Below are 26,185 nucleotides of genomic sequence, written 5' to 3'. Positions count from 1 at the left end.
TTTCTGCTGACAGTCAAACATTTTTGGGTTTTGAAATGACAGCAAATTTTCGTGATACTTCCCCTTTTCTAGCCCCTGATGAAGGTTACTTTTGTCTAACCAAAATATTGGGCAATGTGTTATTAAAATACTAGCCGTTCCATCAGCCTTGCATCTTTCAAACAATCAACATCAGCATTGTTACGAAGACCGAAAAGAAAAACAAAAGAAAGCAAGAAAATAAGGAGCCAAATCTTCAAAGTACAGTCATTAAAACACTACCTCTCTGCAGAATGTGATAAATTCCCACAGCACTTCAGCTACATCCAACACCATGTACGATGGAAGCGCTCCTGCGCATGCCTGTATAAGAGCTGGAAACGGAAAGATTAAACACCAACGATGAAGAATTCGCGCCCACAAAATGGAAACATGGCAAGGAAAGAGCATGAAAGAATGAGATTTTTTTTTACCGGCGACTATGTTCTGACCATGGACAGCTAGGATTTGTTGCACAAGTGAAAGCCTCTCCGCACCATCGTCCTGCGACTAGGAAAAAAAATAATAATTCGTGTACCGCCACATTTTGCTTAAACTTGTCTCGGGGCGGGGTGGGGAGGGGGAGGGGGGTTGTAGAAGTTCAACGTGGTGGTTTGACAGTCGATAATCAGCATCTGTATAAGTTCCTTTCTGCATTCATTTCCACGGCTACATTTACATAAAACGAAAGCATTTGAACTGTAATTCTTTGTTACTTCGACGACTACCCAACGTTGGCTTTGCACATGAACTTTAGTTAATCTAATCGAAGGCTCATGTGAGCCAACTCGTGAATGCAGATGACACATCAGTAATTGAAATTAAGACGGCTACGGACACTACCTTGAAAGCTAAAAGAAATTATATCTTTGCCCGATCATGTAGCGAGAAATAACCATTCTTGTACCATAAAAATGATTGTAAACTTATTCCCTACTCATTGAATAAGGTTATTCTGATGCGCCGATTAAAAAATTTTCACGTGTTTTTTTATTCAAAGTTCATGCCGACACTTCACTAATTGAATTTAAGACACCGCACTTTGTGGAAAAACGAAAAAACTAATAACTTTGCTTAGATTTAACGAAAAAAATTTCCATTCTTGCACTAAAATGATTGTCAAATTATTCTCTACAGATTGAATAAGATTATTCTGATGCGTCGTGAAAAAACTTTTTCGTTTTTTTCCACTAATTGAATTTAAAACTCATTCACTGCGCATGCCCGAAAGTTGACAACCGAACCAACCAATCAACCAAGTAAAACCCCACCAACGCTATAACTCGTTCATTGCGCATGCGCGCATTCGCGAGTTAAAAATGAAGTACGTGGGAAATTCCCGGCCTCACTAAAACAGAAAGTTCTTGATAATAGATCATTTCCTTTTTCGAATCTTTACAGACAATAATACCACTGCACGAATTAACTGAACAATCAGGGCCCAGTTGCTTGAAAGCCGATCAACGTTAATCCACAATTAAAAGTTGACCGAGGTCTTCATCGCGCTCGTTAAAAATGGTTTAAAGGCTGATTTTAAGCTAATGGTAAAGAAACATTAACCCAGGATTAGCTTAATCGGGTTTTGAATACCTCGGCCCTACTCCATTCACTGGACGCTTAAGATGAAGTCAGCTAGCCACCCAGCCAACATTTTAATCAAAAAGTGCGGTAAATGACGAAGACAAAGTAAAGACCAATTTACCTCCACCGATTAGTAGTTTAGTCGCATGGGCCAAATTACACTTTACATTTTTTTTTTCGGACGATTTCTTTTGCTGTTATTTGATAATAACATGGTTAAAAATGCCAACTGGCAGGAGGCAGACCAGCTGGCTATTCAGTTACAAACGCGGCCGAGGGGTTGAACTCGGGGCTACCGAGAAACAACTCCATCTAGTGGTCAGAGCGGGACTTCAACTTGGAACCTCCGGATTTCAAGCCCGGCGCCCTCACCAATCGACCACGCTACCTGTTAGCACAGCGTTTCTTTTTGACAAGTCGTTCGCGTCTCTGTTATTTCGCATAGTTGCTTTGTTTAACTACGCGAAATACCAGAGACGCGAACGACAACACACATGCCAGAAAGGAACGATCTGCTGGCAGGGTAGTTCAGTTTGTTGGTGTAAAGCGGTGTGAAAAATATCTGTAGCATTGCCACAGAGTTTTATACATAAGGCCGATTTTGGTCCGCTTACACATTTTCTTTGTCAAATTGGGCCAAATCGTTCTGCCGATCAATGGGTACGTTTAAATTAGCCTTAGCAAAACAAATCAAACCTTTAAGTTCTCCGTGACACAACTGATGAGACATTTAAGGAACTTCATCACAGATAAGTTGGCGTCTCTGTGTTCAAGAGTACTGGCAACTACAGCACAGTGTACGGCTGGGATGGCGACCTCACACTTGAGAAAAGGGACTGGGAATTTCTGAAGACATCTAAAACGAATGGAGACAGAACACATTAACAATGGGTCGTCAAGGGAACTGGTCATAACGAGTTTGTTCGATGAGTACCCACCTTGCCTGGGGTAGGGGCTACCTATCCCATGAACATTACCGACGAAATTTACTGAATTGTATGAATAATCTTGTCTCAAGGTCTACAAATGTTGAAGAATTGAAGCTTTCGACTGTTTCTCACAGTCTTCATCAGCAAATACTGTCTTTAGTGCGTCACGTGACTTATATGCATTTAGTCACGTGACAACAAGTGATTGTTGATCCAAGGTTAAGAATGAGCATTCACAGTAAAATTTTATTGGCTTTAAAATTTGAGTTGATACAGGAATATTCAGCTAGCAAGAGTCAACATTGGTTAGGGTAGGAATGGGAGGGGGGGCAGAGACCACCATCTATTTTGTGGTTTGGTGGGTCCTGTTCGAGTAAAGTAGTTTTTTTGAACAGTTCCCTAATTACCGGTTCACGATGAAGACAAGGGTTGATTGTGACGATAATGACGATAAAGATGACAATGGTAGTAGTGTTAATGATGATGATGGTGTTAACGATATTCATGAACAAGGTTATGATGATTGCGGTGCTGACAGTGAGTAGAAATGATCATGGCACTTTGCATCTAATTATAGGGCTGAGATGAGACGCCCAAAATAATAATAAAAAAACCTCTATCGTGAGATGATGATCATCGCACGCACCCAACGTCCTAAGAGTTTCTGTTACGGACGAGTCTGATCACCCGAGCCACGTGAAAGCCAAACCACAAGCAGGCAGCACCTTTTCCTCAGTTACTCGAGGAACTTCAGGGCTGGTTTGGCTGGGAGTCCAACTCACACCGTCCGTCCACTCTACGGACTCACTGGCTTACTATTAGCCGAGCTAAAAATGTAGCAAGGGCTTAAAACAGCTTTACTCACCTGCTGCAGAGTCTAAACAAATCATCTATGGTGTCTGGATGCTCAATCATTCCTTTTTCTCGACTTAACAGCTGAAATGCTGGCCCAGAAAGAGCCTGAAACAAACAAAACCCAAGGAGATTTGGAACAAGAGAAGTACGAACATAAGGATTTATTACAAGTGTGTCGCTAGGGTTTCTGATTATACAAACGATGTCGTTCGTGTTTTTTTCCCGATGATGTCATAATTGAATAAAATTTAGTTTAAAAAGGGTACAGTGGAACCTCCACAACAATCATTTTCGGATATAATTAACAGATCGTTGAAGAAAGGTCCTGTTATGGGGAGGTTAAGAGTATCTAAGGCGCAAATGGCTCAGATTTTCGAATGAGCATAATGGGAGCAGACTTTTAATCACTTGTTGAAGAATATCTGTAAATACTGCGGTCGAACCTTAAATATTTCCGCTATTCTCCTCGTTTCACTGAAGGAGCCTCTACGGAGGAAATGGCGTCTCAATCGCCGATCCTTTCACTCAAATACTCGTGTATAACCTTCCCCGTAACGACCACCTCTCTTCAATGGCAAGATAGCCGCTTGAACAGCCTCGACAGTGCTTCAGTTTGTGATTTGAAAAAGCAAGAACACTCTTCCATGACCAATAACCTCTACTTTAGAGCGGTTTCCAATTCGGTGTCGTAAAACCAAAACCAAAGTAATTACTCTGACCAATCGCAACAGACGTAAACAACAACAACAACAACAACACAATGAACCAATCAGAATTCGAAGCAAATACGTGTAACCGGCGTCAAGCGCGGGAAAACGCGTGCGGCGAAAACACTATTGGTTTTGGTTTGAATTCCTATTGGTTGAGAAAGTGGCGCGAGTTTTGTTAACCAATCACAGAACGTAGTGATGCGAAACCAAAGCAATCGCGAAATTACTTTCGACACTCAATTGAAAACCGCTCTATGCCGTGTTATGAAGTTCAACATACCATTGTCATGCTAATTAATCCAGGTACACACCCCGTGTCTTCACCATACTCATCCACTAATATACTGCCCAGGTACAGAAAGCACGAGTGGGGATTGGTACCGTATACATTCACCATCTGTTGAGGGCACAAAGGTAGCGTTAATATTTCTTTTCTTAGTCTGCCAATACTGACCAACATTGATACCATATATTTGGATGTTGGGTATACAGCTGATCCGGCGTAACTCGATTATACCCTATTGGAAGACAGTCCGTCCCTAATTTCGATTTGGGTAATATGTGGATCACGGAGTTTGAAGGTCTTCGCTAGTAAAATTCATTGGTATTTTGGTTGTTTGGTGTTGGGAAATACTGAAAGAGTGTTTGGAGAAAACGAAAAACAGAAGCGTTACTTGGCCTCGTAGTCTAAGAGTAAGACACACTGCAGACCTTACATTGTTTAATTACTTGAAGAAGGTAGAAGCACTTTGTGGCCTGTAGTTACATAAAGCTGGTATCAACATCTCATAAAACCTGTTCTTATTCCAAATCTGTTCCACTTTACCTGTGACACCAGTGGGGAGAGCAAGTTTATTGCTGCTTTGCCAAGGCAGCGAATAGCAAATCTAATGCACCTGCAAAATAAAGCAAATGGGGTGAAGTAACACTTTGACTGACTGCAAGACCAAACCACTCCAATAGAAGTAATTGCACGAAAAGCAAAACACTCATAGATCGGATATAGCTTTCCTACCTGCAACATCTTTCAATGATCTTCAAGTCGGCCCGATATTTATCACATATACTGGAGAGAAGAGGCCAAACCTAAAACACCATAGATGTCGTTTCATGTACGGTCACAATTCAATTTATGACATAAAGAATTTAATTAGTGGATAAACGCCCATGATAAAAGGGCACAGTGAAAAGTCTATTCAAATACTAAACAGTGAATGAGCCTTCTTGATTCTAAATCAAGCGCCGGATAACTGGTAAAAATCGCATTAAACAACGATACACTTTGCTCTGAGAGGTGAATGGCGTAACAGTAGAACAAAGATCACTCCATTGACGGGGTGAAATGGAACGAACATATATGAATTAAGACTAAAAGTTTCAATCTTGTAATTAAACTTAGGAAAGAACAATATTTGTTTAAACTTCGAATCCGTTATTTGTTTTATTTTAAGAAACTGTACATTGGAATATAAGTACGAGTATGCATTTTTTAATTGAACCCAGGGCGCATGCTTATCACGTGTCAAGAAACTCGTTCCCAGAGCCTCTTCTCAAATAATGAGGAACAGGAACGAGTACGGGCGCTGGGAACAAGAGTGGTTTGAAATGGAATGCCTCAAACGGTCCATAGTCAGTTGCCATGCAACGATGAGCTCTCTGGAACTTTCTCAACATGTGTTCATGCATTTCTGGTTGAATGGGTATCTGGAAATGTTGGTTTTTGAAGAGAGGGAAAACCGGAGAACCTGGAGAAAAATATCTTGGAGCGACAACGTGAACCAAGAACAGATTCAACCCACGTATAATACCAGTACCGAGAACTAATCCCAGGCCACATCGGTGGGAGGCGAGTGCTCCCACAAAGAAGTAGTAATAATTAATAGGGTCTTCAGGTTTTAGGAAAAGAAAAAGAAGTTTTTCAAAGAGTAGATAAACTCACCTCCTCCACGACTGTAAGAGCAGGGTGAACCTTGCCATTGTCTACTTTAGGGTTTAAATATCTGCAACAGAGTGACATCAGTTGAGCTGCTAGCTTAATGGTCGCTCAACGCAGTTTTAAGCGTTCTTTTTTTAAAACAAGGGCCGGATTCTTAAAACCGAACTTAGGATTAGATATACCTTAAGTATTGTTTAAATGAAGAAAGGGAAAACCGGAGTACCCGGAGAAAAATCTCTCGGAGTGACAACAACAACCAAGAACTGATTCAACCCACGTATAACACCAGTACCAGCAATGCAAGACCTGTTATTCCATCTTTTAATAAAAGAGGATGATTATGTTGGCATTCCTACTCTTATCTCTGAGTTTTCAAAACTGAAAGTTACAACATGATCGTAATTAAATCAATCTATTTACAGTATAGCAATTTATATTTCTTTTCTTCATATGTTCACTTCTTTTCTTTTCTTTCTTCTTTTCAATGTTTGTATGGCTCACTGACAAATTGTATAAAGATTTCTGTAAACTGTAATTAATTCTTGTAAATTAGTCTTCTCACTACCCGCCTAGATTAGCTTTAGCTACTTGCGGGTTAGTGTTGTCTTTGTCTTTGAATTTTATGTTAAACATTTTTGAATAAACTTAACTTAAACTTAAACTTATGCAATTAAAAATACATCTGAACCTAGGGCGGCCTAATAAATCCAGTCCCAAAGTAGTCACTCTAGATACTAGTCTTGAATGCATTTCAATTAATTCAAAGAATGATAAATAGCAAAATGGTGCAGCGTAAAAAATGGTTATAAAATGAATTCACCCTCTCTTACCTAAATGTTGCTGCCAGTCTGTCTAGCCAGAGAGTGGGGTCTGGGTAAGAGTTCACAGGCGCTGACAAAATCTTGAAGGAAAAAAAAAAGAACAACAAAATCACCAAGCGGTAACCAAATGGCCACTGATGCAACTTGGAGGGTTGCATTTTCCAATTTTAACCATTTTATTTCCACAATAAAACTCGTAGTGCTATACAAACGGCTTCGGTAAACACAAAGTTTTGCAGCTCATACCGGAACGAAGGCGTAGCTGTATCAGGTAAACATGTCTTTATGTAGCAGTAGGCAGGAAGAGAGAATAGAGCCATAGAAAAAATAAGTGATAAGAGCAACGCTGCTAATAATCATGAATCGGAAGGGACCTTACAAAAGGACGACGGCAAATTCAACACGACGTCAGTTAGAAATAAATATTCACGTTTATCTGATCTACTTTGTGATTATTACAACCTGTTCAACGTGCACAATGTGGCCGAATTTTTCAGGTAGTAGGTAACGGCTTTCACGTCTAGAAAGAAAAACATTGACCGTTGCGTGCCCACGTTCTCGTTTTTCGGTTAAAACTTTAAATTGGTCGTTTCACGTCGTCGTCTTGCAGAGAACGTCAAAGTAATGTATTATTTTTTTAACGCACGCGCAGGGTCATGGTTTTGCTTATAAAATCTTTTGTGTTTCGACGTTCTCGTTGCCGTGGCCGTCGCTTTTTCGTAAGGTCCCTAATAACTTCATCTCGACGTACCTGTTTAAGCGACGTTACATGTATCCCACATATAGAATGCAAGCCTTCAGAGAGCTTGTCAGTACTAATTCCTTCTAAGACTTTACAAACTCCTAAAACAAACCAGAATGAAAACTTGTGAGCTGCATTTTATTCTGAAGTGCGTCATTGCGCGATTACTGCAGATAAAAATATATTTGCGCATAGAGCGGTTTCCAATAGAGTGTCGTAAAACCAAAACCAAAGTAATTACTCAGGCCAATCGCAACAGATGTGAACAACACAACGAGGCAATCCGAATTCGAAGCAAATGCATGTAACTTGCGTCAAGCGCGGGAAAACGCGTGCGGCCAAAATGCAAAACCAAAGCAAACGCGAAATTGCTTTCGACAGTCAAGTAAAAACCGCTCTAAAATCTGCACAATCGCGTCAAACACGGTTCATTTTTCCTAAAATTAAGCCGCTTAATAAGTAAACTCCGTAATATGGACACTTTTTCTGGTCCCCAAGGTGTCCGTATTAACGGGGTTTGACTGTATTACGAAGAGGTATGACATTTGAATACTCTGCAACCATGGCCATATTTGAAATTGTATCTCCATACACACCTGAACAAGCTACGCAACTAATTAATCCTGTCCTGTCCTATACTGTTCCAATTATTATTCTTGAGCATGGTCAGAACATCTTTTGAGTGAGAGGCGCTTGCAATGTGTGTTTCATTACCCAACTGGGATTCACAGGGACAATGTCACGGGCATTTTGCAGGTGTTTTGTCAAAATTATTTTAAAATTGTGAATATGTAGCCTTCCCCATGAGCAAAATCCCTTAATGACACCTAGAGGAAAGGAAGATTTCTAGTGAAATCTTGAAGAAAGAACATCCCTTAATTCAGCGAGTTTTCCATGGTACAACGGCAGAACTGGAAAACGTTGGTCCAACTTTTTCAAGTTACAATCTATTTCTGAATCAATCGTGACTATCCGTAACCAAAAACACTAATAGTTAGTTTCAGTAAACTGGTATAGTAAACCCGTAACAAACTCAACTATTAGATTTACGTTTCCATGGATGCAAGTGTGACTTTGGCTTTTCAAATTTCAATGTTTTATTAATAATAGAGAGATTTAAAACTACCCATACGGAAAACGGCAGAAATGACCACGTGACCACGTCTACCCCATATTTGCCGCTCCCTGTTTTCAGTTTCTCAGTAAAATTGAGTAGTTTTGCTTTGGCATCAAAGGTCAGAATTATTCTGCACTATTCTCATCTATGTACCACTTTTTTGACGTAAACGGGATTCTAACTCTCTCTATCAGCTGATAGAGCCTTTAATATAGCTGGTAAGCAACCAGTCTAAACAACTTGACTTCGTCTTCTTGAAGTTCCAATCAAACCCTGAATCACTGATGTAGAGCTGATCTTTCCCAAACAAAAGTAGCTACTGCAATTTGCACTGTAATAATTCAAAACTAACTCGTTTTTTTGGTACACATCAAAACACAGCTAACCTTTCAGCAGTCCAATGTAGGAGTCATGGGAGATTGACAGAGAATCTGCTGCAACCACCACCTGAGGTACATAAACAGAAATTGAGTTATATTTACCGTGGAAGGTTGTTCCAAAGTTCATTACATGTAAAGCAGTTGGTGGTTAGGAAGACAGAGTGAAAGATGGAACTTCTTACTGATTGTTTATTGCGATTAAGTGGAATAGGTAATTTAAAATGTTATTTTCAGTTTAGAATATTACAACTAGCAAAGCAGTGCAAAATACTTTGACACTTAAACAAAGTTGTTATATGTATTTTTTTTACTTGAAAATCTTTGTAGTGGAGAACAGTTTGTCAAAGTATACTTTACAGAATTAGTTTCGCTATAAAGCTTATACGTCAAATAAATGAATAAATACATTAATTAATTAATTAATTAATTAATTAATTAATTAATTAAGCGATCAATAAGAGGAGTAGCTTTTGCAATACTGGCTTGCTATTTTTATAGCGTTTTCACTGCACAGTCAGGAAGAGTAAACGCGGACTCTTGTTGGCACTTGTTTATTTCCTCTCTAAAGTACTAGTTGTCGTATTACACTACTACAGTTACTATTAATATCATCATTATGAAATAAAGTTGTTGTTACTTAGTAAATAAACCCCTTCAGGCGGCTGGTATGTCGGCTGATAATATCCGCGGCTGAGAGATTGTCCGAAAAATGAATATTTGGCCGAGAAGCGAAGCTTCGAGGGCAAATGTGAAATTTTGAGGACAATCTCTCAGCCAAGGACATTATCAGCCGACATACCAGCAAGCCAGAAAGGAGTTTATTTATTTTATAACCCTCCCATTAATTTTTATATCGTGCGAAAACCGCATGTTTGGTTGACATTTTTGTACTTTGAGGAACGGCATTTACGACCAGCTTTTTGCTGTAAACATGACCGGATATCTACAAAACGAGTTTGATTTTCTTCCATGTAAAATAATAAAGATGAAAAGGTGAAACTCTTGAACTGTCAGAGCTGGCTTTTTTCCGATGGCTTTGTTTCTTTTCAATGGAAATAATAGGAGGGCAAATATCGACGCAGGCGGGGGTTATTGCGTGATAACCGTCCTGTGAATTTGCACCACGTGACGTAAAGTAGCCAATAAAATCGCGCGAAAATTGATGGGTGGGTTATAAAAATAAATAAATACCGTGTAGCACGAAAATTTTGCGGCTTGGCGATTTTTTGTGGTTTACGGGAACAAATTTTTGCGGTTCGAGATGACTGAAATTTCTGCTGGGAACTAATTTTTGCGATGCTCTGTTCAAGCAACAGAACATTTAAGTAGAAGAAACCTTAATATTTTCAACTTTCATTGTACGGTATGTTGAGTCACAGTTCACTCTACTTATATATTAGAGAAATATCACTGTAATACCTTACTGTGCAAAGGGACTGAAAAACAACAAAACCAAACAAAAAAGCCTTCCCCTACCATGCACAACAAAACACTGTTTCATTAATACGGTTTAAAAATACAGACTAGATACAGACTACCATATGTATCTAAGCTCTGGTTGCTTTTTTCCAGTGGAAAATCATGTTAATGTTCTTGTTCAAGTCCAATGTATATCGCCCCTGCCCCCCGTGACAAGTCTGTTAAAAGCGGGGTTTTTAATTTGACTGAAGGGAGTTAATTTTTGCAGCGTTTTATTTTGCGGGGTTGTTTTGTGCGGGAACTAATTTTTGCGGATCGAGGTCAATCTGCAAAATCCGCAAAAATTAGAGCCCGCAAAATTTTCATGATACACGGTAAATAAATTTGAAACAAAAGCCAGCAAACATTTCTTGCCATAAAACGCACGTCATGGATTTCTTTACCTGAGCCAACAGATCAAAATAATTTGTCATCTGTGAAAAGCAGGACATACAAAGGCTTTCAATGGCCGATGCTGAAACTGACGATAGCTTGGGATCTTGGATATAAGCCAGCAAAAATTGAAGGACGGGGTCTAAAAAGAAAACAAAAACCAAAATAAGACAGTTGTGGCTTAGCGCAAGACAGTAGCGAAAGACAGTATAAAAGTATTAATGTTTAAGGGTTAAACATCAATATTTTTCGCAACCACAGGAAAACCAAGCGCCTATTCTTTTGTAACCTGGTTAGCAAGCGTTTCCAGCGATTCAAAGGGAAGTCTCTTGTTTTCTGGCTGTGCGAGAATAGGGCGAGTGCAAGCGATGAAGATAGGAGGAGGAAAGGGGAGGAGAGAGAAAAAAAAACTTTCTTCCGCCCCCCCCCCCCCCCCCCCATCCCAACTTCCTCTTTTTGCGCTTGTCCTATTCTCGCGCGGCCAGAAAACCGGAAACTAGCTTTTGATCACTGGAAAGCTTGCTACGCAGGCTAATATATTCTTTTAAGGCCATTCTGGCTAATCTCATACTGGTTAAGGAATAACAGAATAGACAGAAAATCAGTTCCCAAAAAGAGTGCATTTCCGCCTATTCCCATCAACCATCAAGATCTTCCCAAAAGAACGCAACCTATTCTGAGTAAACTGTATTCTGTTCGTTCTACCATAAGGGGTAGAATGAAAGGAATTTATCCCGAAAACAGACAGGATTGGTCTCAAAAGAACATAAATACTATTTTTTCCGGAACAGCTATAAAAGAATGCGCCCCAAGCAAACATACAGTCGGACCTCTATTAAGCGGCCACCATGGGGACTTTGAAAACTGGCCGCTTAATAGAGGTTGGCCGTTGGATAGAGGTATCGACTACAGCACTTTACTGACAAAATAATAATTCGGGACTTTGGAAAGTGGCCGCTTAATGGAAGGTGGCCGCTTAATAGAGGTCCGACTGTATATCAGTTTGCTGTTTGCTCTTGACGCACAAGGAAAAGCATTGAAGCTTCCTCATGTCAACATTGTTTGTTCAAGTGATACAATGTACTTACCAAGGTACTGTGGGTGCTTCTCTATCCACTCTGCCAGTTCACCAACAAGTTTAATACTGCTGTGTCTGACAGCAGCATGGCAGCTTGACGGCAAGTTAAGCATCACCGGTAGGAAATGACCAACTACTTCAGAATTACTATAAAAAGGATAGTAATATATGCTCTGGTATTCAGTGTGAATGGAACACAGTAGCCTGCGTGGCTGGTGGTTTTGTTGCGGTTTGACGGATTCTCGTGGCTTCCGCTCGTTTTCGTGGCTCCGCCGTGATCTACCAAAGCACAGCGAAACTACTAGCTACGCAGGCTACGAACACAGAGAAAGCCCCTGCTGTGGGACTAGTTTCTAGTGTGACAAAAAGCTGCATTCTGTGCATGTGTGTGGACACTATTCCAAGAAATTCTGGCCATGATGGTGTAAGTTGTTGGTAGAGGCATACTTTATAAGCCACGAATTTTCATATTCCTCTCCTTTCTTTAGTTAAGTAAAATATTGGCAATGGCTACTACAGTGATTTTAACAAACTGAACAGACTCAATTCCCATCCCCTGTGGACTAAGGCACCAAAGGGTTTTTCCTGCAATAGCTTATTATCTAATATTCAACTAGAAGGGATAGGTACTGTGTTTGTTGGGCCTCTCACTGGAGACTTTCCAGCTTAATGAAAAGTATTGGCCGTTGCTAAACAAATAAACCAACTTATACAGTTAACAGATATAATCTGAGAGACACATTAGTTATTGGCCAAACAAACTTACAGTGCCACATTCCTTGCAACTGTTGACATGACAAACAAGATTGCTTCTGATGTCTCCCACGGTATCTTGTCACCTTGTTGAACTAAACTGTTGTACATCTGACAAAGAGAATATTGGAAGTCAGTGGTAAATCCACATCCGTCGCTAAGGAGAGGGGGCTTGGGCACACACAGTCATAGTCACATCTTTCAATACTTTTCTCTGTGCCCCCACCCCCACCCCCTACAATGTACAAAACGACACTTACCAACCACAAAACGGTGTTTGACCCAGCATTGAGAAGAGGAGAGGGCCATTGCGACCTTCCATGGGAAAACGTACACTAACGATAATCCGTTAAACGTTAGAAAACTAACAGGTAGCTAACGGCTTTCAAGTCGTTCTGACGTTTGGCTCTTACGTTCTAACGCTTTCTACTAACTTTCTAACGCTTTAGACTGATGTTCTAACGTCAGCCCTGCCGGGGCGCTTGGGACTAACGCTCTAATGGCTCATAAGTTATTGCTAATGGATCACCAGAGCGTTTGAACGGTTTCATATTCCGTTCTAGCTAACGGATCGCTTAATCCATAAAGTGGTTGTTCGAAAACTTTAACGTATGCCGGAAAAGTGTTAAACGATTTTATGTACCCATTACAAAATATTCTTTGCTACGGTTACAACTTTAACAAGCATTTAGCGGAGAGCGTATGGCGATAAGCAGTCCACTGTGCACGCGCACATCAATTTAAACCAACGGAACAAGAATTCTCAAAGCCACATTAAGAGTTTAACTGGAAAGGAACAACTAGAATACACCTGTGCATAACATTATTATACACAAGTGTATTCTGATCTTTAGCCAAGAGTTCCAAGTAAATGTGGCAAGTACTGGATTTGAAAATTACTTCCTCATTTAGCCTCTCCTTTTGATTCACCACTGCAAAGCGATAAACCCTTTTCCTGGCTACAAATCTTGACACAAGAAATGTGTATGCACATTTTCATATACTGAGTACTATACATAATTTGTTCCTCCTGATTGATATCAACCAGTACTTTCCAGAACTGATTTTTTTCCATATTGAGAAATCAATCTAAAAAACTTGTTTCCTTACTCAGAAGTTTGTCGGGAGAGTTGTCCTACCTGACCAAAACAATTTCCTGATCCTACAACAAACACGCAATCCTTGATGAGATCTGCTACTCTGAGACGAAATTCCCCAAACTCATCTGAGTCGTCTGGAATGCCCTGCTGTAGATGAGCAACAACAGAACAACAACATTATTTCCACGCGCAAAATATAAGACCGTAAAACACGGTAGTGTAGTTTGCCTGGTTTACAACAGAGCGAATATGGACAGATCAAAGACATTTCACTCGCTTTCTGTGTTGTTTACGTCATTCACACGTGCCATATACTGATGGAGAGATACTACTAATGCCGGGTGTATTTCAACACTCTTACCAGAAAAGAGAAGCCAAAATAACAAAATCTTTTTTGTAGTGGAATAATAAATCTCTTACTCGATGATTTTGCATATAATACGCGGGGATATTTAACGAGTAAAAAACAAGGAATGAGGTATTTATATATGACATATTTATATTCTACTACTGCTTCATTTTACGATACAAGGACAGAAGAGAACTGCAAAATATAACAGCATAATATTACACTGTATGATCCTGTATTACTGACACTTTTAGTTATCAACTCTGTTGATAAACCAAACATTCGTTTCTGGTAAATAATTATTTTGTTCCTTCATCAGCAGGACAAACATGCATGTCCTTCCATGTACATCCTTCTGATAATTCTTGATAATTCTTGATAATACACATTACAAAACTAGCTGAGTTTCTGTCTGTCATCTTGTCCCCTCTCTCCCCCTCTCCCCCACTCCCCCGTCCCCTCCAAAAAAAAAAAAAAAAAAAAAAAAAAAAAAAAAAAAAAAAGAGCTCTGAAGTGATGGCATCACAAAAAAGTGATGTGAAAGTTGTGAAATTACGGGATTTGAAGAAATATTTTAAAAGAGCATGATGACAAATGCCCACTTGCAGAAAATAAACACTAACATGTTGCTGCAAAAATCCCTAAATAACTTACTGCGTCACTTTCCAGCCGACAATGGACACAGAGTGCTTCAATTAGAGTTTCAAAGTATGGTCTAAAAAGAGCTGTTTTAGCTTCATCTTCTGTCTTGAACAGAGCCTCTGATAAGCGATACCAAAAGTTGAAGGTTACCTCTGCAACCTGATGAAGTCAATGACAGTACATTTAGAACTCAGCTTTGAGAATAACAATATATGGGTGGACTACGACTGCAATTCCCTGTCTGACTCACATGTAGGTGACTTTTGATGTCATTTTAACTTTTGCAATAGTATTGTGATAGCTAGTTTAAATATCATTGTAATGCTGTGTCGATGTTAGTGATACCATTGAGACGTTATTGTGATAGTGTTACATTTTTGGTTTCACTCAATGTAAGAATGAAATCTATCGTCCAGAGCCACTACTTGTCCCTTCTTTGAATGCAGATAGGGCCCTGGCAATAAACTACATGATTGTACTATCAAACAAACATAGAGGAAAAGTTGTATTTTACTTTAAATGCTCCTGGTTTCACAGCAATGAACAACACTGGGAGTAAGAGATGTATTTTTCAAAAGAGATTATTTGACAACAATAATATTAAAACCAGTCATACAGAGAACTGTGATAGTGGTCAACAGTTGAAATTGCAATTGATGCACTGCTACTAGAACTCTCACTATTGAAATAAATAGATAGTTTGATGTACTGTTGCACCCGGGCTGGGTACAACCTATGTGTACATGTATAATTCATCTAATTACCTCATACTGATGGTGTTTAACACAAGTGAGGATAATGCTAAGTGTTCTTAAGTCTCCAAGACCCTGCAAGATGGAAAAATAAAAACATGAAATTCAACAAAATGAATTATTGACTGATTAGTTTGTTGAAGGAGAGGAGACAGAGAAGGAAAGAGGGAGGAAATGAATGAAAAATCCCAACATTTGAATGTACAGTACATGTAAACTTACTTTTCCAGGTGAGTCAACAATCACTTGCAAATATGATTCTCCCAGTTCAGTGAAAATTCTGCACAAATTCAGGGCCCTGATTAAATAAAACAATAAAATCAACAAATGGTTTCTAACTAGTAAAAGTTCTTGGTTCTTACATGTAAAACTAAGGCAATTTGCAGGAATTTTATCGGGTACAGAAATCATGCCAACATGTTCAATGCTATGCTCTATTTTCAGTGTTGGCTAGCGGTGAACCAGTACAGACTGCTAACTAACATTCAGGGGTAAACCTACAATAGCCAACTTTAAAGAAAATGTGAGAGGACTCCAGGGAGGATTGTTGGCTTGAAACGCTTCCTCACCAAGTTTTAGAATAAATGCTAGTTAGAAATGTTGAGGTGAAACAGCAGGCTTTTGAAAGCTACAAAATTTAAAGTGACTACAAACTCTTAACATTTTATCAAATGCATACACAATCCATGCAAGTTAAAATTAATCCTTTCAATCATTGTTCTCTTTCAACACATACTGTACTGTAGTCAAATAACTTTCAATCAAAAGGCCACAAAGAGAAATCATTAATGTAATGCATCTTGTACCTGTCAAAGTCCTCACTATTTATAGCTTTCTCATAAGCCGGAGGCAGCATCATGACGTATTTAAACAGTCCTTCAGCTAACACCTGCTGCTTGTCAAGGTTCTAAACACAAAACGAAAGAATCAAAAAACCAAATAAAACCAACAAATTGGACTTCAAGAAAAAAAAGGTCACTTCTCTTCAAGAAAGGTTTGCAATTTACCAAGACCTTAAACAGGATGAAGATTTTAGGAGGAAGTGCTGTGAACACAGTCAAGGTGCAGGGTGCTAACTTTCTTGCTTTAAGGTTGTCTAATAAATTAAATTTTTTCCTGTCTTGGTTTAAACAGCAAGCTGTTATTTTGTGTGGCAGGTGAGTATGCACATTTTAATGACATTACCTAATTGAAAATCTTGTGTAACATGCATATTTATTGGCCATTTTGAGGGTGAGCAAGGACTGGGTCACTCAAGTTGCAAATTTTATCAAATTGATAAATTGACCACCACAAGAAAGATTAGTCATTTTGACCAAGTTTAGTGCTGTTTAGTTGAATAGCAAGCACGTTTTGGGACCTTGAAACATGGTTCAAAATCCATCCGAAAAGTCTGGTAAATCTGAGCTAAAACAACAGTGACAAACAATCTGAAAATCACTTTAGTTTGCAGGGTTTGAGCCAGGCCGCGCCATTGTGCCAATCCCGCACTGCAATTGAAATTGTCCCTTAAAAAAACGGCTAAAGGGACAATTTGTCCCCTTCAAAATTTAGGGAAAAAACTCGAAAGGAAGCAGACACAAAGGTATCCCAGAAATTGCAAGCTAAACAGAACATGGGAAGTATATTTTATCACATGTTGTCCATTCAAAGTTCATTCTCAAGTCCCGTTTCACAACAAAAAGCTTTTTCGCTCCAAATCGAAGCCAGACTGAATCAGGGAAAAATGATACAGAAGAAGAACAGTGAATTAATCAGGAAGAAACGGATGAGGAGCAAAGGAAACCGAAACAATCACGAACTTTCCAGAAAACTTGGTTCCGAGATCACACATGGTTGCGCTATGAGAAGGAGGCAATGTTCTGCTATTTTTGTTGGAAATCTAAGAAGACAAACCCCTTTGCATCGGCAGAAGGGTGTACAAATTTTAGAACCTCAACTCTGCAAAGACATAAAGACTGTAAAGAACATGAAGATGCTGTTAATGAAGAAGCTATGAGGGATACGTTCAGCAACTCACAGGCCCGTGTTCTTAGAGAACAATCGCAAGCCATTCTCACAGCAATGAGAGCCGTCTACTGGCTGCCCAAAGAGGACATAGCCACAGTCAAGTATGACTCACTACTCAATTTTCTGGATGAAGTTGGCCTCCAAAGTGTTAAGAATCTTCCAGTGGGAGGAAATGCTACCTATCGTTCTCATCAAAGTGCGGAAGGTATGCAAGATGCTATTGCTACTGTTCTGAAGTCTAACACATTGACAAACTAGGGTTAGGGACTTTGACTTTTCTACAGCCCTTGATGTTTGGGCTAGAACCAACAGAAGAATTAGTACATGTACGTCTACCAGTAATTAAGAAAGGAATTGAAGTTTACAAGGGGATGCCAAGACGAGATTCTGCTGTGAAATGTTTTGAAGTATAAAGCATAGTCATTGATCCTCTGTTTAAATATGACGAGAAAAAAAAGTCTTGACACCAATAATAACTTTTCTTGTTTGTATTGATCAGTGTTCTAGTATTACAAGGATCAGCTAAAAAAATGTTTTTGTTGGCTTGCCTGTATCAATGTAAAAAAATGTTGAATAAAAATTAATGTCTGTCCCCCTAAAAATAAAAATATCCTTCAAAATTTTAGCCAAGGGGACAAATTGTCCCCCAGTGATCAAATCCTAGCTCAAACCCTGGTTTGGTTATGCCCCAATCCCTTAAATTCATTTATAAAAATATATTACATTCTAATTCAGCAACAGGATGAATGCAGATGACTTAGTTCATAGCTTGATCTACATGTACATGTATAAATAAGAAAACAATTTTATACACACCTCAGATGTATAAAGAGCATTGCAAACAAAATCAGCAGCTACTTCATGTAACATGTCACTGCAATCTAGCTCATGCTGCAAAAAAAAAAACAACAACAAAAAAACAAAACAAGAAACATTCTTCTTAGTAACTGCCTTGTACTTCTAACATGGGCACTAATTACTTCATGTCACAAATATTATTGTTGAGCACAATTGCAGGAAGCAATTCAATTTAATTTGAGTAACAGTACAAGTGCAATAAAAATTACTCTAAAATTAATATTAAATAATAATATAATTTGCTCACCAAAGTATTGAATGTCGCTTGAAGCAGCTCACTTTGGACAAATTCAGCAGGTTGAAAGGCACTAAGAGTCACCCAGCTACCAGCACAGCGGAACATCTACAGACAAAGAACCGTGATCAATGGACTGAAGTGACACCTAGATAACGTTGCACTCAAGCCTTAGTGATCCACACTGCAGGAGCTTAACCTGTTTTTTCTGTGGCATGAAGCAACTAAGAGTATTGGATTTTCCCCCTGGATGGGATGCTAGTCCATTGTAGGGTTACCCCCAGCAGTATGTCACCAGTACCCATTTATACACCTGGGTGAAGAGTGACAATGTGGAGCAAAGATTCTTGTCTTAGGACACAACACAGAAATGCAGAAACCAACATAGCCTTCAACCACTGCATGAAGCTCTGATCTTCCGATTGTCTTAAGTATCTAAAGTGCTACATGCTAACCACTGCACCTCCACGAAATGATAGCTAAGAACGCCAAACAAGACTTGATTCAGACTGATGATTTGACATCTTATAGCCTGGCTTACATGTGTAACATGCAGGCCTTTAGCTAGAAATGGAAAATTGACGTCCGAAAGGCACATCCCCAATAAACTATTTTGATAAGTTGGCAAGTTTTCAACAAACCTCAGGACTCTGGACTCTGGGAGTGGCGGCAATTGAGCCTACACAAAGTCAGTGTGACAGGTACCTGGGCAATTCTGGGGTTGTCAGAAATGGAGGGGTCTATCTGGGGACTGGCTGACACAGTAGAGCATTTTGCATATTCCAGGCCTCATATATTTCATCTAGAGCAGTTGGTTAACATTGATTTTATAAAAGAGGATTATTGACATCCACTTACCCTGATTTTCACATTCGAATCACCTGAAAATTGGCTGACACAAGCTGTCTGTATAAAACAAAGTATATTGAACTTTAGTTAACAATATTGGGTTTGACTGTGCAACTGGCTTGTATGAACATCAACAAACAACACAATCAGCACCTGACGGCTATAATTTTCATTGGAGAAAGTAAGGTAGGCACATGTAAGCTAAACGTTACTTAGGTTGGCTGGTCCATTCAGCCACTAGACTGAATTTACCCAGAAGGGCTCCGGTAAAACCATAATCTATAGAAAACATAAAAATATAGAAAATGCCACGTATGTTTGCCACTAATTATGTTTTTTGAATGCTGAAAAAACACCACTGCTTAACAACTATTTTAAAAGTTGAACTTATTTTGACATGTGCACGTGGTAGATATTATTTTTTAACCTTTCTCCTCAAAATTACTGTCACTGGTATTATTGAATTTGAGGTGGTTGAACACAGTTTAGTAGTACCTATGTCTCATTTGCAGTTACTTTCAAACTGTACATGTCTGAGTGTTCAAAATTAGCAATTGAGTGCATGATGACATGCACTATCAGCTTTCTCCTCAGAGCGCATGAAAAAATTGTATTCAGCCACCTTGAATATACATGTATTATGCAAAAATTGCATTATAATACATGTAGAGTAATTATTACTCTGTCCAGGTTTTCTACTTGGGTAAAGTTGGAATTTCACTGGACAGTTTGCTTGGCCATTGTTTTGTGACAAACAACTGGTCACAGAACAATGGCCAAGCACAATTTACAATGCTCCTACTTTAGAATACTTTACAACTTACAATACTGCTAGAAACCTTGTCGGTAAATCAAATCATTATGGAATACAAGAAGTCTGTGGATGATACATACAAGGAGCTTGAGAACTATGCCAGCTGATGCACGAAGTTCAGTGACCACCTCCTCTCTTCTGTTGGCACCTACTCTAAGATGATGACTTCCGACCTGTCAAGAAACCACAACATTACTGGTCAGCATTATTATGGGTTTGATGTTTGGCAATACTACCCGGCGTGTGACCCAGATACAGCTGTACTACCAGCTTTGCAGGTCTCCAAGATAACATTTTTCAAAGTGACCTTGTGATCAAAGGTCACCAGATATGAAATTTTGGTCAGTAATATTGAAAATACAAAATTTTTAATTTTCTTGGTGACACATTGTTTGGACATGAAATGGAAACCTGCTGACTACTCTGAGCTGGATAAAGTCAAGATTGCCATCCCACAGCTAATCCACTATTGTGTAGTTCCAGAAAATATCCATACCCCCACCACGGAGGGAATTTCACATAGGACCCCCCCACCCCCCAGGATTTTCCATTTTCGAGGTATTTTTTTGACCCCCCACCCCTTCGGAAATTCCTCAATACAGAATACACCCCCACCCTCCTCTGGAAAAGTTTTATTTCAGAAGAACGCCTCAAAAATCAGTTTGATGTGAACATTTTAGAAAATATATCAAGAACTGCCTACACGAGGAGAAAATATGCGTTATCGAAGAGCGCGCGCGCTGTTCAATTTCACCGGTAGAGTTTGCCAAAAAGCTCTTGATACTGAAATAATTGTTACCTGTGGTCATTGACATCAAACTTTACCATTCGCTTCGCTGAAGATTTTAAATCTAAATTGTTGGAATAAGTCCGGCAATGCAAAAATGTGTTTTCATTTAATTTGCATATGTCATGTTTACGTTCCTATGCAAATTTGCAAGAGATCAAAAGGATTATCGCTTTAGTTCTACTCAATCAATATTTCTCATGGTAATCAATCAGTCTAGTTATTTTACTAGATAATTTTCCTATTGAATCAGAATAGCTTGGACAAAATAAGCATTAGCCGGGCAGGAAGACAAATTGACCTTTCAGATCGTAACTTGAAACCGCAGATGAAATGGAGCCGCAAAACGAAATTAGCATGTTCACGTTCTTATGCAAATTTTGTGTGAGATCAATAACGCATTAAAAGAATGTTGAATTGGCTCTATTTTGCTGAATTTTGGCATAGAAATTAAGTTAATAGTTTTGGACTTTGAGTTGAAATACTTTGGACAAAATAAGTTTTAACACGGGTCAGTTTTGACAAACTGATAAATTGACCCCGGGAATTGACCTTTGCCGGTACCTTTATACAAAAATAACAAACGAAATATTTCAATGTTTTATGTAAAATTGGGGCTTTTACTTTATAGCCATACAAAAGTTTACCTTTTAAACATTGGTACAAATTCAATTGTAGCCAGTGAACAATATTTTTCTACGCAAGAAAGTTTCACAAACAATTAACTGAGTCACGCAACGCAGACAAAGATTTCTTGTCTCAGTTGGAGCACTTCGCTTACAAAGGCTTATCAGAGAAAGGAAACATGTTTTTCATGTCACAAGGGTTTCTTTAAAACAGTTAAACAAAGTTACGTCTTCAAGAAAGATCTACGAAGTTGCTAAGTTGGTAAGTTACAATTTTGAACAATTATGCCTGACGTGAACGTGAAGTTGACCCTCTGTAAACTTATCCAACCATTCACCCCTCCTCCCCTCTGGAATATCCTGGGCCATTGACCCCCCCACCCCTCTGGAATTTCCAATTCCCTCCGTGGTGGGGGTATGGATATTTTCTGGAACTACACATTGTGAAAAAATTATGCCTTTGCTGGATTACAAAGGAAATTGATGCTAAATTGATTACAAAGGAAATTGATGGTACACAGTGTCAAACTTTTGTCTTAGCACTACACCAAGTCACAACTAGACCACCAGCAAAATTGTTGTCCTTTGCAATCATTTCAGTGGCCATTTTTTCCTACTTGCCACAGCAACCAAAACGGTCAGAGCTAGGACCACTGAAGTGACTTTGCTTGTTTGCTTGATTGTATGTAGCAAGTTTACATGCTACACTGTATGTGCCAGCATACCTCTTCAGGAAGAACAGTTAAAATCTCTAGAAGAATTGGTAATCGTTCTACTGTTGTGCCCAATCTAAATAAAAATAGAGTAAAAACAAGTCAGATCTGTTCAATAATAATAATAATAATAATAATAATAATAATAATAATAATAATAATAATAATAATAATAATAATAACAGTCATTATGATAATTTAATAATGATGGTGCTGCCGATAAGAATGATGATGATGATGATATCAAATCTCCAAAAAAATGGAAATAACAGTCTGTTGTTTTATGTTGTAGATATTAGCCACAGACTGTCTAATCTGCTTTCCCTCGGTTAAAATGTTTGGTGTAATGGCTTTTAATAATTTGATGCCCAGGACATGAACATGACCAGTTTCAAACTGCCACTGACTGTAATATTACATGACTGTACATTGGAACATTTGGCAAGTTGCAAAACAAGAAAATTCTGTTTGGGTCTGAAAAATGCAAACTTAGTCATGAAAGTTTTATTAACTACTTATCACATAAGTTGTACAGATTAATTAATATGAAGGAAATTTAGGATTAAACTCATTGCCAAAAGATGAGCTTGGGGAAGGTGCCTAAGAGAAAGGTGGTGCCAGACGAGAAACGATCAAAGAACAGAGCATACAGGTGTCCATGGCAATCCTGAGAGTGACAACCACCCAGGCACCGTCACGCTGATAGAATCAGTGGAGATACTTACCAACCCACATACTTACCATGACCAACAGAAGGGAGGGGAGGGGGAGGGAGCAAAAGCATGCCACAAGGAGATTCAACGCTCAAAGCAACTGCACGTCCTATTATGCAACACACGTCAGCCCTGCAGAACCCTGTATGGACCCCAAATGCACATGGCTGCTCAAACGCCCTTGACCAGCATTGGCTTGAGTCTAACTTGGCCTAAATTACATTTAGTCACATTTAAGTAGACATACATAATACCTCTGAGAAAGATCACTGACTACTTCCTTCCACTGCGGCATTTGAACAGCAAGATCAGCAAGAGTGAGACACAACTGTAGACAAGATAGCAGAAAATTAAGCAACTGATAAAACCTTACACTGACAAAATAATTTAACTTCCTCTTTAGACGTGGTAGATAACATGGTCAAATGGTTAGCCCAACACACTATTGACCTCAAGGGTGAGGGAACAGTGCAGGGGGTGGGGGGAGTAAAGGGGGTGAGAACTGGAAAGGAATGGGGCAGAGCAGAGACCAGAGATAAAAAAAAAAAAACAGCATTTGTGAGGGGGTGACTAAAAGGAGAAGTACAAAAAATTTGCAACATTGCTTGACCAGGGCTGCCAGGAACCTCTCCCTGCTCTGTGGAGTAACCTCATCAACCTCGTCAAACAAGGCTGCACATCAGTAATCATATCACATTGCTAAAGGGCCTCAAAAGCCCTGACAAATTTTCTTTTTAATTGTTGGTTTTGAAGAATAACTTCTTCAATTAATAAAAAAATAAGGCTACTTATATTAAGTTTGCGTACCTGTGTAACAATTGCATGGGAGGCTCCATGAAGGGTGAACAGATGGTCCAGCAGAGAGTCTTTAAGCGACTGCAACAATAACAATGGAATAATAGAAATAAAGAAGCTTTCAACTGAAAACCAAAGCATTTTTTTTTGGCCAATCACAACAGATGTAAACAGCACAATCAGCTAATCAGAACTCGAGGCAAATGTATGTAACCTGAATCAAGCGCCGGAAAATGCATGTGACCAAGCACAATTGGTTTTGGTTTGGCTTCCCATTGGTTGAGAAAATTGTGCGAACTTTGCCAACCAATCAGAGTCTAGTAAAGCAAAACCAAAGCAAACGCCAAATTGCTTTTGACACTCATTGAAAATGGCTCTAACACCAAAATTAAATAGCAATCGTGCTGACCAGCCACAACAGATGCAAACAGTGCAACAAACCAATCAGAATTTGAAGCAAATGGGATGGGAAAATACAACTGAACAAGTCACTATTGGTTTTGCTTTTGCTTCTCACTGGTTGAGAAAGTGACACAATATTTGCTAACAAGTGAAAGCATAGAGTAGAGCAAAACCAAAGCAAATTTTATGCAAACTACTTTGGACCCTCAATTGAAAACTGCTCTAATAATACAATGTATTACTGTACAAGTATTATTACCAATAGGTTACATGTAACTGAAACATTTTAATTTTAAACATGGCAGATTCACCGGACAAGACAAAAAGTACATGGTGGGTACAGATACTTAATATATAAATGACTGTGTATAAACAATAAAATAGTTATTGAACTGCTGGATGCTGCAATAATTTCCCTTTTTTTAAAATATTTATTTAAGGACAGCATCTTCTTTTGCTTCTACGCATATGATCTGCACATCTTGGGATGGTCTGAGAAGCTCTGATTTCTTAATGTGGGAAAAAAATACCTTAGAAAGGGCTTTTGAAATGCAGAAAGAAAATTAGGGATAACCACACATGTATTTTGAAAGATGGAAAACAAAAATTCCATAAATTGTCATGTATTATTTTAAAAGCTTTTCAGAATTATTGTTGCTTCGTTATCTCAGAAAAATACATGGTTACCCCCAATTTACTTTTTGAATTTCAATAGCCCTTGCTAAGATCCATTTTTCCCACATATGTAATTATGTATAGTTATAAACTGCACAAAAATACCTCTGTGTTAGAAGGCACCATCCTTAAAATAAGTGATAAATGGTTTAAAAAATAAATAAATACTGTAATTTCTCAAAAATTATTGTACTGTCTATTAAATCTGACAATCACTTTATCTAACCTGATACTGTGCTGGTTGTAGTTCATGAAAGTAATATTGGACCTAAAGACAAGTTAAAATATTAATGTCATCAAACTGGAACTTTCACAAGTAACACAGCTAGGCTTAGTTTTTTAACCTAGCAATTTATTGTAAGGCAAATTTGTTCAATAATTGACTTGACCACAATGGAAGACAGGTTTATATGTGTAACACATTTTCCAAAATTTGCTCTGTTTTCTTATAATGCACTTTTTACATGTATGTTAATTCATAATTTCGAGGAATTGTGATATTCACCTTTGTCCGCATGGTCTGTGCACCAAAGTAACTTGTTTCAACATTGACATTTAACCTCAAAAGCTGGTCTGCTATTTCCCAAGCATACACCTACAAAGGATAAAAGTTTACAGACTCAGACGGAATTTAAAAAATTGCTCCCCTTTAAGAAAAGGGGAGCGGGGGGGGGGGGGGGTAGGGTAGGGAAGGTGCAGTGGTGAGAGCACTCTCCTCCCTCGCCTGTTCCTGGTGTTCAGATAGTGGGAAGCTGCAGAAAGAAATTGTCATGATAATGGACAATAAAAGCAAGGAGTCTTTTCTCCTTTTCTCCTACTTGCAAAAGTTTAACAATTGCACCACTTAGTGGAGGTTGGGTGCCTGGAATGTCCAAGGGCTTCCACTTTTGGCAACCAGCCCCTAGACTGAATAACGCCCCCATGGCTGACACAACACTGCAACCCAGCCATGAGCCCCCACGCACAAGAGACAAAAACAGGCACCCGTCACACTGAAAAATCAGTGGAAAGAAAGAAAAAAAAAAGGGGGGGGGGGGGGTAAGGGAGGGGGGGGGAGCTAGATGACGACTGCTCTTGGCCACGCTGGCTGAAAG

General features: G+C 38.9%; 1 protein-coding gene across 1 annotated transcript in view; it reads right to left on the bottom strand.

Annotated features, from left to right (window-relative positions):
• The window catches only part of LOC146470313 (transportin-3-like), a 34,001-nt gene that overhangs the window by 2,567 nt on the left and 5,249 nt on the right, over positions 1 to 26,185 (bottom strand). Inside the window, exons 2-29 of the mRNA XM_085122409.1 lie at positions 25,597 to 25,686; positions 25,318 to 25,359; positions 24,027 to 24,095; positions 23,474 to 23,547; positions 22,519 to 22,582; positions 20,461 to 20,553; positions 19,576 to 19,623; positions 18,730 to 18,825; positions 18,441 to 18,515; positions 16,421 to 16,521; positions 15,837 to 15,912; positions 15,627 to 15,689; positions 14,875 to 15,021; positions 13,911 to 14,018; positions 12,785 to 12,882; positions 12,029 to 12,165; positions 10,952 to 11,082; positions 9,096 to 9,156; positions 7,602 to 7,693; positions 6,860 to 6,930; positions 6,033 to 6,093; positions 5,109 to 5,179; positions 4,920 to 4,989; positions 4,374 to 4,490; positions 3,394 to 3,488; positions 2,296 to 2,455; positions 453 to 528; positions 262 to 353 (exon numbers count right to left, since the gene is read on the bottom strand). Coding sequence (XP_084978535.1) covers positions 262 to 353; positions 453 to 528; positions 2,296 to 2,455; positions 3,394 to 3,488; positions 4,374 to 4,490; positions 4,920 to 4,989; positions 5,109 to 5,179; positions 6,033 to 6,093; positions 6,860 to 6,930; positions 7,602 to 7,693; positions 9,096 to 9,156; positions 10,952 to 11,082; positions 12,029 to 12,165; positions 12,785 to 12,882; positions 13,911 to 14,018; positions 14,875 to 15,021; positions 15,627 to 15,689; positions 15,837 to 15,912; positions 16,421 to 16,521; positions 18,441 to 18,515; positions 18,730 to 18,825; positions 19,576 to 19,623; positions 20,461 to 20,553; positions 22,519 to 22,582; positions 23,474 to 23,547; positions 24,027 to 24,095; positions 25,318 to 25,359; positions 25,597 to 25,686 — 2,478 coding nt within the window. The remainder of the gene's footprint in view (positions 1 to 261; positions 354 to 452; positions 529 to 2,295; positions 2,456 to 3,393; positions 3,489 to 4,373; positions 4,491 to 4,919; positions 4,990 to 5,108; positions 5,180 to 6,032; positions 6,094 to 6,859; positions 6,931 to 7,601; positions 7,694 to 9,095; positions 9,157 to 10,951; positions 11,083 to 12,028; positions 12,166 to 12,784; positions 12,883 to 13,910; positions 14,019 to 14,874; positions 15,022 to 15,626; positions 15,690 to 15,836; positions 15,913 to 16,420; positions 16,522 to 18,440; positions 18,516 to 18,729; positions 18,826 to 19,575; positions 19,624 to 20,460; positions 20,554 to 22,518; positions 22,583 to 23,473; positions 23,548 to 24,026; positions 24,096 to 25,317; positions 25,360 to 25,596; positions 25,687 to 26,185) is intronic.

Source organism: Pavona decussata, unplaced genomic scaffold, assembly GCF_977016875.1.
Source record: "Pavona decussata unplaced genomic scaffold, jaPavDecu1.1 SCAFFOLD_114, whole genome shotgun sequence".
NCBI classification, from domain to species: Eukaryota; Metazoa; Cnidaria; class Anthozoa; order Scleractinia; family Agariciidae; genus Pavona; species Pavona decussata.
The sequence above is the reverse complement of the archived record's forward strand: the minus strand, read 5'-3'. Positions and strand labels throughout refer to the sequence as shown.